Genomic DNA, 19621 nt, shown 5'->3' with positions numbered 1-19621 from the left:
TTTTGGCAAACTCCAAGCAGGCTGTCATGTGCCTTTTACTGAAGAGTGGCTTCCGTCTGGCCACTCTAACAAAGGCCTGATTGGTGGAGTGTGTCAGAGATGGTTGTCCTTCTGGAAGGTTCTCCCATCTCCACAGAGGAACTCCAGCACTCCGTCAGTGATCATAGGGTTCTTGGTCACCCCCCTGACCAAGGCCCTTCTCCCCCGACAGCTCAGTTTGGCCGTGCAGCCAGTTCTAGGAAGAGTCTTGGTGGTTGCAAATTTCTTACATTTAAGACTGATGGAGGCCACTTTGTTCTTGGTAACCTTCTATGCTGCAGACATTTTTTGGTACCCTTCCCCAGATCTGTGCCTCGACAAAATCCTGTCTTGGAGCTCTACGGACGATTCAATCAACCTCATGGCTTCGTTTTTGCTCTGACATGCACTGTCAACTGTGGGACCTTATATAGACAGGTGTGCCTTTCCAAATCATGTCCAATCAACTGAATGTACCACAGATGGACTCCAAGTTGTAGAAACGTCTCAAGGATGATCAATGGAAACAGGATGCATCTGGGCTCAATTTTGATTCTCATAGCAAAGGGTCTGAATAATGTAAAAAATGTTTTTATTTTTAATACATTTGCAAAAATGTCTAAAAACCTGCTTTGCTTTGTCATTATGGGATAGTGTGTAGATTGCTGAGGATTTTTTATTATTATTTATTTAATCAATTTCAGATAACGTAACAAAATGTGGAAAAGGTCAAGGGGTCTTTGTAAGTAGAAACAACTAATTTTTTACCTCTGGAGTGACACGATGGCTGCCTGCTCATTCTCATTCTCGGCCTGTGTGGTGCCCAGAACCTGCCAAGCCTAAAGACGCAGAGAGGGTTTCAACCAAACTAACACATCAAACAAAGTCAAACAATAGTACACCAGTACTCCCGAGCTAACCAGTACTTCACTAAAGGAAATCTTATGCACAGTTCAAACATCGATTTTATGGCGAGTGGAACTGAAGAGAAATTAAGAGGGGCCTGGCAAGGTTAAAAGCTTTGCTTGATGTACCGATTGGTTTCATACAACTGCTCTCAACACATGCACTTCCTCGTTGGTTTTGGGGTGACGTAACAGCGACCTCTTACAGAAGTCCTCCTGGAAATCCGAGACAATGATTGTGCTTCTGTTGTGGGTGTGGTAGTGAAGCAACTATTATTTGCATGCAATTAACACATATTAATATGCATTACCATTTCTCCTGAAAGTGGAAGAACTGCTCTGATGTGCTGCATGAAACAAATGCTTACTTCAACCGCACTGGGCCAAAAGAGAAGCTGCAGAACTATTGAAAGAAATCGGACGAGGCTCACTTCATGGTTTCAGACAGCTCTCTATCCCCGCTCTTCCAAAGAGAAATGGATTTATTTTATTTGGTGCGGAGATGATGTTTGAACTAGGGCTAAAAGTCAACAAATACAAAGAAAATAACACAAAAGACCAGATACATTTCTCAAATTGATTCAATAAAGTAAACTCAATACTTCACACAATGTTACCTACAATTAAACAAATAAATGAGGCTGTTAAACTGAACCTGAATTTCACAGGTTTAAAAAGTCAAACTTTTTAAATAAAAAAACAAAAACCAATTTGGATGTTCTAAGTCCATAACAATGCTTTAACCACATCAGGAGACCACGTTTGAGGTCTGGGAAAAAAATGCATGACATTTATTTATTGTAGTTAACCTTTAGTTCAACTGCGCAGGCACCTAGAAATGTTGTTTGGTTAGTAGTGTTTCTGTAGCACATAAAATGGAAATTGCAAAACAAATGGCCACCGGATTGACGCAAATAATCCTGAAACCATTCTGCCAGGTAGGCGTAGGCTACTTTGTAACTAGTTAACATTTAATTGAGAAGGTTTCTGAGAAAGCCTTTCCATCTACCAGAAGACGGTAACGTCGCTACATTTTCCCTGTTTCTTAATTGTTTGAAACCTGGACGTTTTACTTCATATTATGAGGCATGTCTTACCTTGCTTCAAAATACCTATAGCCAAAATTCCACCATAGAAACGTGTAGGCAATTATTTTATAGTCTTCCCTCTATGTGTTCTCCTGTTCTATTGGTTTTCTTTCATTGTCTATCAGCCAAAGGCATTATCCTATTCATATGAGCAATCAGCGATGAGCGATTATTGCTTTGAGGTTGGTTCGGATTCGGTTGGCTTATTAAAAAAAGATCAGTTTTCCGTATCAGTTTTTAAACATTAAATGCACAATGCATTAATAATACAATTAATAAAAGTCCCATGATGGTAGTGACTGCACATGACTGATTATCACTTATCAATCATTTATGCACATTACTTTACTGCCATAAAATATTTCAGCTGTGTATATTACATTTGTTTTATTAGATGACTTCCAAGTCATCATCTCATCTCCATAGAGCTGTTACCTGACTGCTGAACTGTAACTATCAAATCACTTAGAGCATGTATTTTCAGTTAGAGATACCTCGCAAAGCATTCTTCTGTCTCTTTTTTTCGTAGCAGGCTTTACAAAGTTTTCTGCACTAAACTATATAGAATATTGGCCTGTTGGAAACTACAACTCCCTACTACTACTTCGCATAGTTCTGTTTTCTGCACTAAACTATATAGAATATTGGCCTGTTGGAAACTACAACTCCCTACTACTACTTCGCATAGTTCTGTTTTCTGCACTAAACTATATAGAATATTGGCCTGTTGGAAACTACAACTCCCTACTACCACTTCGCATAGTTCTGTTTTCTGCACTGAACTATATAGAATATTGGCCTGTTGGAAACTACAACTCCCTACTACCACTTCGCATAGTTCTGTTTTCTGCACTGAACTATATAGAATATTGGCCTGTTGGAAACTACAACTCCCTACTACTACTTCGCATAGTTCTGTTTTCTGCACTAAACTATATAGAATATTGGCCTGTTGGAAACTACAACTCCCTACTACCACTTCGCATAGTTCTGTTTTCTGCACTAAACTATATAGAATATTGGCCTGTTGGAAACTACAACTCCCTACTACTACTTCGCATAGTTCTGTTTTCTGCACTAAACTATATAGAATATTGGCCTGTTGGAAACTACAACTCCCTACTACTACTTCGCATAGTTCTGGCTTGATCGGATGTATCTCTACAGAAACTGTGCAATGTGCACAAACAAAATGTCGGTTAATCGCTGAGCACTATTAGCAACCTGTGATAGTTCGTGCATCTTAAAATCTCCCCTTTCTAACGGATATTTCCATCTCTGTCCATGAAACCGCTTGTATGTGCAGTGCGCATTTTAGAACAATGTTTTCCGCAAATTGCATTTTGGAACATTTGCGTGTAAGCCTACCTCTGTGTGTACATAGCTGCTCTTAAAATGTGAAGAAATAATAGTTTATCAACATTTGAAGCTAAACATTCTGATCTGTTCCATCAGACTTATTAATTTATACGACGTATACCTCCATTACACTACTTTAATAAAGCATCGTGGCGATTAAGAAATAAATATACGCAATGCCCACTGAAAAATATGTGGGTATACGGTGTATACCCTTCACTACACCACTGAACTCAACAATCTTTTTACCTCCGAGTCCGATGGGTCCTGCAAAATGGCCGCCTCCAGTAGCAGGACAGCATTGTTCAGGTCTCCATCTCTGGCCTTCTGCTGCCCTTCTTCAAAAGCATTGGGCCACTCTTTGTACGGGTTGTAGGTGTGAAAGTAGTAGCCCTGTAAATATCACAGGCATCTTTTTGAATGGAATTGCATACGTTTGTGTAAATAATGTCTGCATGGTCATACGAATACAAGTACAATGGTTAATAATGACGTAATTGACAGTAGGGGTATTTGCGGTATAACAATACAAATTATATAATCTTCTGATCAGTGTTTCACACCTCGGTGTAATAACGGTCTCAGTGAGGCATTCAAATATGTGTTATTCATGAGGATCTATACTGTGTGGCTCTATTCTATTTCAAATCATCCAATTATATGGATGAATTTCTATAACCGCAGCAAATGAAGTTAGGCATTGTGTTCAGGGCATAGCAGCAGTGTGCACCAGCGCCAGCCCTAAGTGTCCCTCCAATCCCACCACTGCCCAACACTTACACTAAGTCTCCATAAAGCAGAACATGAATTAAAGACTTACTTTGACTACATATCACAACACATTTATTACACATCTATAAGCATTTCATGAATGTGATATAACAGTTCCCAACAACATTTTTAAAGGTTAGTGTATATCAATAGCATATCTATAATACATTCATGTCATGCAATAGCTCATATTACAATGACAATGTAGTGTTATCATTATGGATGTTCTCAAAAGGCACGAACACATTCAGAAAATGACGCTGATGTATAGGCCGGTATAGGCCCATAACTACTTCTTCTCAGAGGTCAATGGGGCATGAGGATCCCCACAGGGTTGAATCCTCAGGGTGAATTGTACGGATCAAATAGTGTAGTTGAGGGTCACATCATAACGCTTTCGTAACTCATTAACACCCCTCCACATCACAATTAGGCCTAAGTTGGTCATACTCCTCTATAACGAGCACATGAAGGGTCTATGTAGGAATTCCATGCAGTCAAAGTAAAGTTAAATCTATTTTCCCATTCCCATGAAGCATTTATAACGAAGCACTTCAAGGTAATTAACTGTAGTTTGCCCCTGATCTATAACACCAACATTTAAGGTCTGAAGTGCTTAGTTGTGAGGTGCTTCTATGCAGTCAATGTACTGTCATTTGTATTTTCCCATTCATAAAGCATTTATAAATCATTTATAAACATGTGTCCGTATTATTTTTGATAAGTGAGACAGCACAGAATGTTAAAGGAAATGTGAACATTTGATAGAAAATTATTGACTATTCTTGAATATATTTAACAAAGATTCAAATTCCCATTTCAGACTCATAGCCATAACTTTTTAGCTAGAATTTCCTTGCCTGGCAACTCAAACTCCTTGCTCCGGCCAAACACTACGTCATGCCCACAGATGTTAGTTTCTTCTTTTCCACAATGAGTCTGCTTCTGACGACCTCTCCGGTGATTTCCAGAGCGCTTGACTAGTCGGGCAAGAACAAGCATAAGTAATGAGGCGTTTAGGAAATTTGTCATTGTCTTTGATTAATTGTATTTTTTTACAACACCCCTCATTTTGACGTCACCACAAACAACTTCATTGATGTTAGTTTCAGATTGATGTACTGTATGTAGCGAACGAGCAGTGGAATAATTCCATTTGAGTCGTCAGGCAAAGCATTCACTAATGTAGCCGGCCACAAGATGGCAATATTATTCCTTTTACATCGTTTATCATGTGACGTACGACTTTAATGTAGTCAGCCAGCAACACACTACTTTCCCTCGTGGACCGGCTGGTACATAAAGCATCCTCCATTCAACTGCAAAGACGTCGGTTTCCTCCTTAACCTGATTTACCTTGATTTAAATGGCTCATCAGTAAAAATATGCTTACCGTCTTAACAAAAATACAATTTCAGACCGCAACACCAGCAAGTAGCATTAGCCACCCTAGCATGGTGGTGGAAAATTTTATTAAGATACTACAAATATTTTCACAGTTTTTTTCCACCAACGAGCCTTTAAAGAGAGTGTAGCACCTATTTCCTAATGCCAGAAATGCATATAATAATTACTAAGAGAACACAAAGAAAACATTCCCAAATTGCAAACTTAAATCAATTGTTATACTATTGTAATGTTGTTTTAAAAGGTGAGTTTAAGGTTCTCAAAATCAGCTCTAACTTTGGAAACAATCCCAAAGCCCCCCGCGGTCAGCGTCACACAGTAAATGATAAATTACATTCCTCTTAATTCAATACATTTGTGAGAATAAGGTGGTCGAATTGGGCGTCTACTCGTCCATCTGCAGGGCCCATTTCATCCCAGACAACTTTCACAGATATCAATAATGGAAGGAGGGCTTCAGAAAGAAGTTTCTTCTCAAAGTGGATGCTGTCCCTACCATCAACGTGGCTTCTAAAGTAGGGGTGTGCCGAGTACTTGGGCAAAACGAGTATCGTAACAGATATGGAACATTTTCAGAATACGATTATGACAAGTATTTTTTTGTAATTATCCGTGAAAGAAAAATTATAATAATTCAGCTGCCAGCATGCTCTTTCACTCAAACAGTGTTAAGCGCGGTGTGCTTTAAACAACTATTGGCTAGTTATATTGTCTGTAAAGAATCAGATGGAGTATCAGTTGAGCCTGTGTGCTTTAAACAACTATTGGCTAGTTATATTGTCTGTAAAGAATCAGATGGAGTATCAGTTGAGCCTGTGTGCTTTAAACAACTATTGGCTAGTTATATTGTCTGTAAAGAATCAGATGGAGTATCAGTTGAGCCTGCTGCAACGATTGGATTTAGAACACGCCACTCTCCCTCTGCTCTCATTTCACTCGTCTCAGTGCACACGTCTCCCGATCTTCAAACATCATGTATGAATCAGAATCTGTAGCTAGTCATCGTTGTTCAATCTAGTTGTTTCCTGTTGACAACATTATGGTTGTTTTTGTCTGTCTACTTGTCGTCGTTTAGTCTATGTTGTCTGTCTACTTGTCGTTGTTTAGTCTATGTTGTCTGTCTACTTGTCGTCGTTTAGTCTATGTTGTCTGTCTACTTGTCGTCGTTTAGTCTATGTTGTCTGTCTACTTGTCGTTGTTTAGCCTATGTTGTCTGTCTACTTGTCGTCGTTTAGTCTATGTTGTCTGTCTACTTGTCGTTGTTTAGTCTATGTTGTCTGTCTACTTGTCGTTGTTTAGTCTATGTTGTCTGTCTACTTGTCGTTGTTTAGTCTATGTTGTCTGTCTACTTGTCGTTGTTTAGCCTATGTTGTCTGTCTACTTGTCGTTGTTTAGTCTATGTTGTCTGTCTACTTGTCGTCGTTTAGTCTATGTTGTCTGTCTACTTGCCGTTGTTTAGTCTATGTTGTCTGTCTACTTGTCGTTGTTTAGTCTATGTTGTCTGTCTACTTGTCGTCGTTTAGTCTGTTGTCTGTCTACTTGTCGTCGTTTAGTCTATGTTGTCTGTCTACTTGTCGTCGTTTAGTCTATGTTGTCTGTCTACTTGTCGTCGTTTAGTCTATGTTGTCTGTCTACTTGTCGTTGTTTAGTCTATGTTGTCTGTCTACTTGTCGTCGTTTAGTCTATGTTGTCTGTCTACTTGTCGTCGTTTAGTCTATGTTGTCTGTCTACTTGTCGTTGTTTAGTCTATGTTGTCTGTCTACTTGTCGTCGTTTAGTCTATGTTGTCTGTCTACTTGTCGTTGTTTAGTCTATGTTGTCTGTCTACTTGTCGTTGTTTAGTCTATGTTGTCTGTCCGTATAATTATTTCATTGCTGACGACGTCTGTCATTACGTCATGATCCAAGCCCAAGCTTGCTACTATTATTTTTCTCACCCAGGCATGTTTACCGAGCGACAGATCATTCGAAAATAAAATGACAAATGTAGATACTTTTTAAAAATGTATTGTATAATGTTGGCTGGCATAAGTTGCGGGAGAGAAAAGTTTTGCTCCTCTCAAAAGTACAACAATATATAGCTGACATTCATCTAAATCTGTGCCTGGAATAAATGCAGGCAGTGGTAGTACTATTTATTAGCCTATTTCATTAATAATTGATAATTGACTAGAACTAAGTAAGTATCATGTGCATTTTCATCTGTCAGGGTCGTTTAAAAGGAACATAATGCACTCTGAGATGCACTCTGAGATGCACTCTGAGATGCACTCTGAGATGCACTCTGAGATGCACTCTGAGATGCACTCCGAGTGAATGCACACTTGTGGTATAGGCATTTACAGCACACTTCCGGGTTGTCTGATCACGACTGAATCCGATTACGACTATGAAGTGTGATAAAACGGATGTGATGATGAATACAATGAGATCGGCACACCCCTATTCTAAAACATCTCAACATAGCCAGCAGCATCAACAGAGAACAAGCATTTTTATGGGCTTCAGTGAGCATGGAAGTGAACAGGGTAAGGGAAAGACCTAAAGGTCAAGGACCTTTTAAAGGGTTCTTCGGCTGTCCCCATAGGAGAACCCTATGACAATCTCTTTTTGGTTGCAGGTAGAACACTTTTGGTTCCAAGTACATGGAAACCTGGAACCAAAAAGGGTTCTCCTATGGGGACAGCTGAAGAACTCTTTTGGAAACTCTTTTTCTAAGAGTAACTATAGAGCTAACGTATTTAGCTCACGTTTTCTATCTAAATAACACAAATGTAAACATGTCTGCCAGTTGTTGGTAGCTAACCGCTTGTGCTGTCATACTATAGATAGTACAAGCGTATGGGAAAGAGTAGTTTTGGCTGCGACTGAGGGACTGTGGATGGATGGCTTGTCAGATGGATCCACGTGGGTTGGCGAGACCCCTCCAGCATAATGTTATTCCGAAATCAGCTACGGTCATCTCGAACATATTCCCTACACTGGACTGATGGCAGATCATTTGGGCGTTCTGTGGCTCCAGGGGAGTTTTCTATACGGCCTGCTGAGTGCAGGCTAAACTGAACTGCAATGCTTTGGCCATGGATTCAATCGCGGATCTGGTGGAATTTCTGAGAAGCCCTGGAGCCAGGCTTTCTTTGGAGGGGTGGATTGTGGATTTTTTTTTGGGGGGGGAAGCAGCTAAGCTAACATTAGCTTGCTATAGCTAGCTATTCTCTTCCTCCGTTTTTGAATGAATTTGTGTTTTTTTTCTTTCTAGCTGGCAAAATAAGTGAGCTAGATTTGGTTTGTATACTGCCAAATGTCGATAACATAGCTAAGTTTGTCACTGGTATGAGCTAGTAAATATCCTAAACCTAGACAGTGATAGAATATCACCTGGGAGAGAAAGAGGAGAGAATTCACTTTCTGTTTCATCTGCTGCTGGCTTGCTAATGTTCACTTAAGTATGTTTTTTCACATGTAATTGATGAAATTAATGTTCACTTAAGTATGTTTTTTCACATGTAATTGATGAAATTAATGTTCACTTAAGTATGTTTTTTCACATGTAATTGATGAAATTAGATTTTTATTCTATAAAGATTGTAATTGTGTCAGTATGTTATGAATAAGGTAGAAACATGCCACTTGGTGCACACCAGGCCACAGGCAATATGTTCCTCCACTGTGTGAGTCATAGAAATGACCATCTTGCTTTCGGAGCTTTCCATCAGTCTTCGTGGTTTTTATATGGCGGGGGAGCATAAATTGAATGGAGGATGTTTTATGTATGAGCCGGTCCATGGGGGACGTGCATTACCGGCTGGGCTGACTGTGTCCATACCTAACAGTAATACGACATCAGGAAGAACTACGCCCTCTAGGGGTTTCAGCGCTATCACTAATGTAGCTAGCTAGCTAAGCCCCTGGCACAATGTCAACACGTTAATAGTCATAATACTCGTTAAACATTTATTTCACAATTTCCATTCCACTTTGGCACATTATGAACCTTTTTAAAATGGGACAAATTAAGAGACAGAACCCAGTTGATTTTATTTTGACCATTGAGGTATAAAATAATGGTTTCGACAGCAGAAGAGAATGTGAAAGGTCAGTATGACATTACTTCTGGTTGACAGCCCAGGGTTCTTATTAGCTATTTTTGTTCATTTAAATGTGTAAACGTACAATGTCAGTCATGAAATAGTGAACAAAAAGATTAACTAAATGTCTTTGTCAAAGCGAGAGGTCAACAGGAAGTGATATTTCACTGACCTCTCACATTCTCCTCCTGATTAGCTTCATGACATTAGAAAGGGGGCAGCTGCAGCCCAATATGGTGACCGGAGTATGGGCAAGTGGGTGTGTTGAAAGGAAAGTAGTGGGCGTAAGGAAAGGAGTGGGTGTGTCAAGCGCTCTACTATCTATAGGTTAGACGGTTTTGATTGAGTTTTTCCCCTTTCAGTTCTTTAAGTTAACATGCAACTATCATACGTTGAGCTGCCGTACGGCAAGAGTTTGGACTTTGCTTTGAAGCCAGAGGAGGAGTCTGAGTCGTATTTCACTGTTACAGAAATAATTGTACATTTTCAGTTATAAAAGTGACAATGGTTTATTTTTGATTAAAAGTACTGATGATGGGTGTACTGTTTCTTGTATGTGTTGTCTGCTTACTGTGACTGTCACCCTGATATTGGCTACTAGGTAGCTATACTTCCCACACCATCGCCAGTCAGTACTGCTTGGCAAGCGGGAGCGAAGAGCACTGTGTCCCAGTGTTGTTGCCATTCATGCCCTCCCAATTGAGTAGTAGACTGTATGTATGTATCAAGGTGACATCTAGATGATTATCAATATTGGTTATTTCTTGTGTAGGCTGCGATGCCGTGATACAGCTGCCCAGTGAGAAGCACCTCAGTTCGGCAGGCACGCCGATACAACACCGGTGCACTTGTCATTCGCACCGGCTTATCGACTTGCAGCAAAACTGTCTCGAGTGGGAAAAAAAACAGCCCAATTAGCCGATTGGCTTTTCATACACCCACTCCTTTCGACACACACACTCGCTGGGTTTCTTCACGGCATCCAAATCATAAATATATTTAATGCATTGCTCAGTTATGCATGGAGCCATCGTGGAATGCTCTGTCACCAGAGGTTACTCGGGCAAAAAAGCAAGGTTAGCTTTAAAAAACAGATAAAAAACGTCTTGTATCACAGCGCCACCACTCTTTCTAAAGATTGAATTTAACTGTACTGTACATGAGAATATGAATATGTATGTATGAATAGTGTGTATATAGTATTTTAGTTGTCTCTTGGTGACTTTCCTATATATAACTCTTATTTTAATGAAATATCTTATCTTGTCCATTACTGTATTTTATGTGGACTCCAGGAAGAGTAGCTGCTCCTAACAAACTCGCCCGTACTCCAGTCACCATATTGGGCTGCACATCCTTGACGACAATTCCCTTCACAACAGCTCTGTTCTGCAAAGTGCAAGAAGTATGAATGCTCTAATTTCTGCGGAGGCCAGATTGACCATGCGGACCCTTTAATTAAGGTGGAATAGCTAGCTAGCTTTTACCGCCCTGTGTTAGTACGTTTTACTCATAGTTATTGCTATGAGTCTGAAATGTGGAACTTGATTTGAATGCTTTGAATCTATTCAAGAAAAGTCTAAATGAAAAATGTCAATAGTAGGATTCTTCAGCAATTGTTTCTGTGTTACACCTGGAAAATGTAAATAAAATATTTCCCTTAAAAAGGGATACTTCTGGATTTTGGCAATGAGTATTGTATTAGATAGCTTTGAGGAAGGGATGGTGTTTTGTACCATCGCTTGTGGTTTTAAAAGGTTATTTTGGGGGGTAATATCAGGGATTAGTATCAGGGATTATGGTCAGTAATTGCATCTCTTTGAATGGATAGACATTTTGTGAATAAATTCTGGTGATTGGTGGGAAAGTTTAGGTAAATGATATAGGAAACTCTAATGGGAGATTTTTCCAGATTAGTATTAGTGTTGAGGAAAGAATTAGGTGTTGGGGGAGTTTACCTTCTCAATTGGAGAGCTGCTGGGTGGTATCGGGCCTTCATTTTCTTCCTCGAGCCAATTCCTGCGAGCCAGTTCCTCCCATTCTGCCTGCATCTTATCCCAGAACTCTGTGTCCGACTGATGAGAACAGAAGAGAAAGAGGTGTTGGAATTGATTTCTGCCCAATCCCACAATCATCCACTGGACATATCCCATTCCCATGGCCCTTGGTGACACCCTTAAGGGATTTAATGGGAGCTAGATACTACCGGGTCATGTTCATTAGAGCACACTGTAGAAAACTGTTTCTCAACAGAAAATGAGCGTTTCACCTTGTTCAGATAGGATATCCCCGTTTCACTCATTATTGGTCTGTTTTCTTCCGTTTCGTTCATATTGAAGTCAACTCTAGTGTAAGCAATATGGTATAAACTCCACATAGCCTTTGGTGTTTGTGACAATACAAAAAAGAGAGGTAAAAACAATGGAATAGTTTAGGATTGGGTCATTGGCTTTATATACCATTCTCTTCCAAATCTTCAATGAGCTATATCCATTCTAACCATTATTGGCTGTCAATGAGCTATATCCATTCTAACCATTAATGGCTTCAATGAGCTATATCCATTCTAACCATTATTGGCTGTCCCCGACCCAAAAGAATATCTTGGTTGACAGAGGGTCGTCTGTTCTTTCGACAAGTCAATTGGTAGACATTTTAAAACATGTATTTTTTCATTTATAAACGTTTTAATAAAATCAACTATATGCACGGAGCTTGTCTGATGTTTAAGCACACTGTTTGATTAAATAATTAACACACACAAATGACTCAAGAGAGAGCCAGAGATCAAGATAGAAAGAAAATAATTTGAAGAAACATTTTCCCAACTCTCCTACTCCTGCTGCTACTGGCCTTCGCAGATTCTGCCGTTAAACTCCTGAAGTTGCTGGGGGTCGGCAACCTTTTTCATGTGGAATGCCAATTTACGATTTACCATACCATTTCTACCGATAATTTTCAAAAGCATTTTCATGGAGCAGTTTCATTTAAATTTAGTATCTCATAATCATTGTCATGTCGTTAATCTAAATTCTATCTAAATCGACATGATACAAATCAATCTAATGCAAGAGCACCTGCCTCTGCCAAATGAACACATTGTATGATAGCCTAAATGGTGAGCCATTAGCAGAACACAGAGAGAGGCCTATATAACAATGCAAGTAACTTGTAAAACTACGTAAAAGAAAACTGACAAATAAAAAGAATTTTAGGTAGAACATACCCCAATAAAAATAAATGTCCTATAAATCACATTGGCTACGCATGGCAGTTTGTTCATGTTCTTTGAATCGCATCATCTGTCTACAACGAACTTAACATATTGTATCAACTATCAACTGGGTCCGGCCCACTGGATGAGGGATTTACATTTTTCCCTTTCACCCAGAGGCTCGGTGGTTATCGAAAGGGAGTGAGCTGGAAAGATTTCTTAATACATTGAGGAACTATTGTCATTCTCAATAGATGTAAAAACAGACTTTTGTTTAAGGTGAAGACACAATTACTTTTCATTCGTGGTGGTGAGTTAAGACAATCAGAAATACTATCTGACATTCTCAAATGGCCACATTGACGCACAGGATAGGTAGCCTATGCTTACCTCTATGCACAATCAGGTGTGCGTCCTTACTCAACATTAACAGCAGCGCTCCAAACAAAAGACAATGAATAAATTAACAAAACGAGTCAATTAAATAAACCAAAACGTGTCTTACAGGTGTAGCATAGGTTGTGAGCTCTGCAAACAATGTGTCCACTCCAATAATGAGAACAGTAAACGACTGTAGAAATAATATAGCCTATTGAATCTATTGACAGAAATTACCGAAACCAAAGAAGCATTGTAGATTAGAAATTATGGGGATTTATGGTAAATGTACTATTGGTGATATACACTACATGACCAAAAGTATGTGGACACCTGGTCGTCAAACATCTCATTCCAAAATCATGGGCATTAATATGGACTTGGTCCCCCCTTTCCTGCTATAACAGCCTCCAGTCTTCTCGGAAGGCTTTCCACTAGATGTTGGAACATTGCTGCAGGGACTCATCCGTCAGACTTCCAGATGGTGAAGTGTGATTCATCCCTCCGGAAAACATCTTTTCACAGCTCCAGAGTCCAATGGCGGTGAGCTTTACACCACTTCAGCCGACGCTTGGCATTGCGCATGATGATGTTGGGCTTGTGTGCGGATGCTCGGCCATGGAAATTAATTTCATGAAGCTCCCAACGAACAGTTCTTGTGCTGACTTTGCTTCCAGAGGCAATTTGGAACTTAGTAGTGAGTGTTGCGATCGAGGACAGACAAAACGTCTGTCCTCGGTTGCAACACTCACTACCAAGCTACAAGCTTCAGCACTTGGCTATCCAGTTCTGTGAGCTTGTGTGGCCTACCATTTTGTGGTTGAGCCGTTGTTGCGCTTAGACATTCCACTTAACAAACTTTATACACATGTCAGCAACAAGTGTGTCTGAAATAACCAAATCCATTCATTTGAAGGGGTGTCCACATACTTTTGTATATATAGTGTACGTAAATGGGGAATTGATAGACAACAATCAAAGGGAAAAATATTCACACAATTAAGGCATGAAACAATGAACGTGCACAAATTGGCAGGACAGATCGCATTCTGGAGAGAGACGTGCCTTGTGGATCTTAGCCACATTCCCCTTCTTCTTGACTCAACATTTTACATGTTTTATTTCACCTTTATTTAACCAGGTAGGCTAGTTGAGAACACCTTTATTTAACCAGGTAGGCTAGTTGAGAACACCTTTATTTAACCAGGTAGGCTAGTTGAGAACACCTTTATTTAACCAGGTAGGCTAGTTGAGAACACCTTTATTTAACCAGGTAGGCTAGTTGAGAACACCTTTATTTAACCAGGTAGGCTAGTTGAGAACACCTTTATTTAACCAGGTAGGCTAGTTGAGAACACCTTTATTTAACCAGGTAGGCTAGTTGAGAACACCTTTATTTAACCAGGTAGGCTAGTTGAGAACACCTTTATTTAACCAGGTAGGCTAGTTGAGAACAAGTTCTCATTTACAACGGCGACCTGGCCAAGATAAAGCAAAGCAGTGCGACACAAACAACAACACAGAGTTACACATGGAGTAAACAAGCGTACAGTCAAATTTAAAATAATTATCTTCACACACTATACTGTAGGTCTAAGGAAAACTTAATAAATGGTGTCATGTCCAAAAGCTAAATCTATTTATGGAAAAACCCATGCAATTTTGAAACAATTGCAATTTCACTTATTTTTTTTTTATATGATAAAATTGCTTGGCGTGCCAAGGCAAATACCCTCGCGTGTGCCTTATGTTGCAGATGCCTGTCTTAGAGTGATGGACTGTGACATTCCCGCAGCCTCCGCAATGGATTAGTCCACTGAGACAGGCACGAATAAGACAGGTGTCTCATGGGCCGCTCAACAAAAATAATCTGTCAACCAAAAATCCACAAACTTGCAAGGACCAAGCAAGTGCATTCGGAAAGTATTCAGAACCCTTCCCTTTATCCAAATTTTGATATGTTACAGCCTTATTCTAAAATTGATTAAAATATATTTTTTCTTAAATCAATCTACACACAATACCCCAGAACGACAAAGTGAAAACAGGTACTTAAAAATGTTTGCAAATTTATTAAAAAATAAAAGTATTCAGACCCTGAAAAAAAATCAAATCCAATTGCGTGTTTTGTTGCTTGTGTTTGCTTACTCAATTTGCATGCCCCCACTGGCCTCTGTCCAAGACGACACACTGCGATTTGAACAAAAATCCATAATTTCACCCATTTACTGAAGCATATTTCTCCCACTGCTAAATGTGGGTCTTGTCAGTTCAAATTAGCCTCTATAGATAGATACGCTATATTTGGAAAGAAGCCATCTTCTTTCAGAACAGAAGAAACAAAAACATTGCCAAATCTTCAGATCACATTTTTTTTTAAGTAACCTTTTTTTGGACAGAGAGTCTGCTGAGACCAAGGTCTATTGTACAGATGAGCCCTGTATCAAACAGACACATCAATATACGAAAAGCGAAATAAGCACATTTAACAAATGCATTCAGGGTCCTCAATCAGCCATCTGAATTGCCCGTGTCACCAATTCTTCCAATTTTAGAGTTTTGGAGATTATTCCATAAGTAAGGTGTAAAAAAAACTAAAAGCAGATTTACCTAACTCAGTGGAGATCGAAGGGATCTCCAGAGTAAACCATCCCTGAGGCTGAGCCTGGTAGCTCTTATGTCTGCAGGTTCCCAACGAAGTAAGACGGAAGTCTATGCAACAAGGGCTTCATAAACAAAAAGAGTGCAATGCATCAATCTACAAGACTTCAAAGAGGGCCAGTCTACTTTCTGATACAGAAAGCAATGATGTGCACTGAACCTGTCACCCGTAATAAAGTGTAGTACGTTACGATAAACTTTGTCCACTGGTTTAAGCACAGTGGCAGCTGCATTCATATAGGCGATATCACCATTAACCATAACCAGTATAAATGTTGACTGAATTATTTGTTTTCTGCTATTTAATGAAAGGCATCCTATTCCTCTCAAGGAACCCCGACTTAACACCATCAGAAGAAAAACATTGTGTCCTGTCTGTCATGCCCTGGTCTTAGCATTTTGTGTTTTCTTTATTATTTTGGTCAGGCCAGGGTGTGACATGGGTGATTTATGTGTCTTGTTTTGTCTAGGGGTTTTGTAGTCTATGGGGTTGTGTTCAGTTGAGTGTTCTAGAAAAGTCTATGGTTGCCTGAAGTGGTTCTCAATCAGAGGCAGGTGTTTATCGTTGTCTCTGATTGGGAACCATATTTAGGCAGCCATATTCTTTGAGTGTTTTGTGGGTGATTGTTCCTGTCTCTGTGTTTGTAGTCACCAGATAGGCTGTTTAGGTGTTTTCACAGTTATTGTTTTTGTATACTGTTTGTGTTTTCATCTTTATTAAAGATGTATACAAATAACCACGCTGCATTTTGGTCCGATCCCTGCTACACCTCCTCTTCAGAGGAAGAGGAGAAAGAACCGTAACAGGTAGTTTTCAAACCAAATGCAGGCTGCCTAACCCAGGCCAATTTTCAGACAGTCGACAAATGAATAATGGTGACAGGTCAAGTGTCGAAAGCCTTCCACCTATAAGAAGGGCAGCACAACGCTGCCTTTTGCCCAAGCAATTTACAATGTCATTTATCACCAAAGAAGAAGCAGATACAGTACTGGTCCGAAATCAGACTGATGGACACTGGAAAATATCTAAGCTGTGTTGATTAAAGATTGAACATTTTTCAATAGGAAAGAGTTTAGAGATGGGGTGATAATTACTAATGTCAGAGCGGTCGCTACCTTTATGGAGAGGAAGCACATGGGCAGCCTTCCAGACCCTAGGGATAGCACCCAATATAATTCTCAGGTTTAAAATGTGTCAATCATTATACAATTAGAGGAGCAGAATGCTGCAGCAAGAGAGGATCAATAAAATTAGCCCCAGAAGTTGATGGATCTTCCATCATGCCAACTAGAGGCTGGGAGAGGGAAAAGCAGTCGATTGACTGATCAGGGTAAATTAAACCACCATTTCTTTCAAATAAAAGTCCTGCGGAGATAACACATTGATTAAAATAATCACTTATCAAATGTTTCTCAGTAAATATGTTAGATCCACAGCTTTCTTAGGCAGGGAGAGATTAATTTCCGCGCTTGAGTTCATTAACTTTTTTCCAAAATTTGGATGGGACAACATCAGAATATGAGATAGAAAGTAGCATGATTTAGCGTTCTTGATTGAGTAGGTGTATCTATTTCTCAATTGTCAATTCTCAATAATAATAATATGGGGATAGTGATATTTAGATAACATGACGCCACACGGGGCGGCAGCGTAGCCTAGTGGTTAGAGCGTTGGACTAGTAACCGGAAGGTTGCGATTTCAAACCCCTGAGCTGACAAGGTACAAATCTGTCGTTCTGCCCCTGAACAGGCAGTTAACCCACTGTCCCCAGGCCGTCATTGAAAATAAGAATGTGTTCTTAACTGACTTGTCTGGTTAAATAAAGGTAAAAAAAAGAGATTATTTCACATACAGTACCTGTCAAAAGTTTGGACACACCTACACATTCAGGGGTTTTTCTTTATCTTTACTATTTTCTACATTGTAGAATAATAGTGGAAATCAAAACTATAAATAACACATATGGAATCATGTGGTAACCAAAAAAGTGTTATTTTATATTTGAGATTCTCCAAAGTAGCCACCCTTTCCCTTGATGACAGCTTTGCACACTCTTGGCATTCTCTCAACCAGCTTCATTAGGTATGCATATCAATTACTTGTTAAAAGTTTAATTGTGGAATTTTTTCCTTCTTGCGTTTGAGCCAATCAGTTGTGTTGTTACAAGGTAAGGGTGGTATACAGAAGATAGCCCTATTTGGTAAAATACCAAGTCCATATTATGGCAAGAAATGCTCAAATAAACAAAGAGAAATGACAGTCCATCATTACTTTTGGACATGAAGGTCAGTCAGTCTGTAAAATTTCAAGAACTTTGAAAGTTTCTTCAAGTGCAGTCGCAAAAACCATGAAGCGCTATGATGAAACTGGCTCTCATGAGGACTGCCACAGGAAAGGAAGACCCAGAGATACCTCTGCTGCAGAGGATAAGTTCATTAGAGTTAACTGCACCTCAGATTGCAGCCCAAACAAATTATTCGCTCTGGAGAAGAGCGTCTGCTAAATGACTTAAATGTAATGTAATGTATTCAGAGTTCAAGTAACAGACACATCTCAACATCAACTGTTCAGAGGAGACTGGGTGAATAAGACCTTCATGGTCGAATTGCTGCAAAGAAACCATTACTAAAGGACACCAATAAGAAGACACTTGCTTGGGCCAAGAAACAGGAGCAATAGACATTAGGCTGGTGGAAATCTGTCCTTTGGTCTGATGGTTCCAAATCTTTGAATTTTGGTGCCAAAAGCCGTGTCTTTGTGAGATGCAGAGTAGGTGAACGGATGACCTTTGCATGTGTTGTTCCCACAGTGAAGCATGGAGGAGGAGGTGAATTGCTGGTGACACTGTCAGTGATTTAATTAGAATTCAAAGCACACTTAACCAGCATGGCTCCCATAGAATTCTGCATCCCATCTGCTTAGTGGGACTATCATTTGTTTTCAACAGGACAATGAACCAACAAAGTTAGAGCACAGTTAGAGCACCGATTATGCTTTTGGGTCCTACTGTTTCTCTAACTGACAATGAATGGGCGACATAAACCTACATAGAAACTGATAATTGTGTACAACTTCAGTATTACTTACTAAAACTGTTGTTACACTGAGGTTTTTTACTATTTTATTTTGGCTCTCCTGCCCGCTCGGCGGTCGTCGTCACCGTCCTATTAGCCACTACCGATCCCTTTTTCGGTTATCTGTTGGTTTTGTCTGATTGTTTTCACCTGTGTGTTAGTTAATTAGTATCTGTATATAATGTAGGTTGTCCCGCCCTTGTTTTATGCGGGATTGTTTCGTTTCGGCTGTCTGTGTTTTTGTGTTTTATTTCTCCGGTTTGTCTGTTATTCCTGTTTTGGATATTTTCACCCTGTTTGTATTTTGGGTTGTCCGTGTTTATTTTTGTTCACCGGAGAATAAACCTCTATTCACTATTTGCTCTCTGCGCCTGATTCCACCCACCTTGACTAGTCGTGACATTTAGAATTATATAAAAGCCGTTGGATATTCTCCAAAAATATATTATTAACCTGTTATTAGCAGGACAATATACACTGCTCAAAAAAATGAAGGGAACACTTAAACAACACAATGTAACTCCAAGTCAATCACACTTCTGTGAAATCAAACTGTCCACCTAGGAAGCAACACTGATTGACAATAAATTTCACATGCTGTTGTGCTAATGGAATAGACAACAGGTGGAAATTATAGGCAATTAGCAAGACACCCCCA

General features: G+C 39.6%; 1 protein-coding gene across 3 annotated transcripts in view; it reads right to left on the bottom strand.

The window, feature by feature from the left end:
• Nucleotides 1–19621, bottom strand: part of pex5lb (peroxisomal biogenesis factor 5-like b) — a 156019-nt gene that overhangs the window by 14624 nt on the left and 121774 nt on the right. For all 3 annotated transcript variants that reach the window (XM_046321795.1, XM_046321796.1, XM_046321797.1), the window contains 3 exons: nucleotides 11594–11710; nucleotides 3620–3763; nucleotides 787–857 (listed from right to left, as the gene is read on the bottom strand). In XM_046321795.1, the coding sequence (XP_046177751.1) occupies nucleotides 787–857; nucleotides 3620–3763; nucleotides 11594–11710 (332 nt within the window). The remainder of the gene's footprint in view (nucleotides 1–786; nucleotides 858–3619; nucleotides 3764–11593; nucleotides 11711–19621) is intronic.

The sequence above is a fragment of the Oncorhynchus gorbuscha genome, linkage group LG22 (genome assembly GCF_021184085.1).
Source record: "Oncorhynchus gorbuscha isolate QuinsamMale2020 ecotype Even-year linkage group LG22, OgorEven_v1.0, whole genome shotgun sequence".
In the NCBI taxonomy this organism is placed as follows: Eukaryota; Metazoa; Chordata; class Actinopteri; order Salmoniformes; family Salmonidae; genus Oncorhynchus; species Oncorhynchus gorbuscha.
Note: the sequence above shows the minus strand (reverse complement) of the source record. Positions and strands in the feature narration are given on the sequence as shown.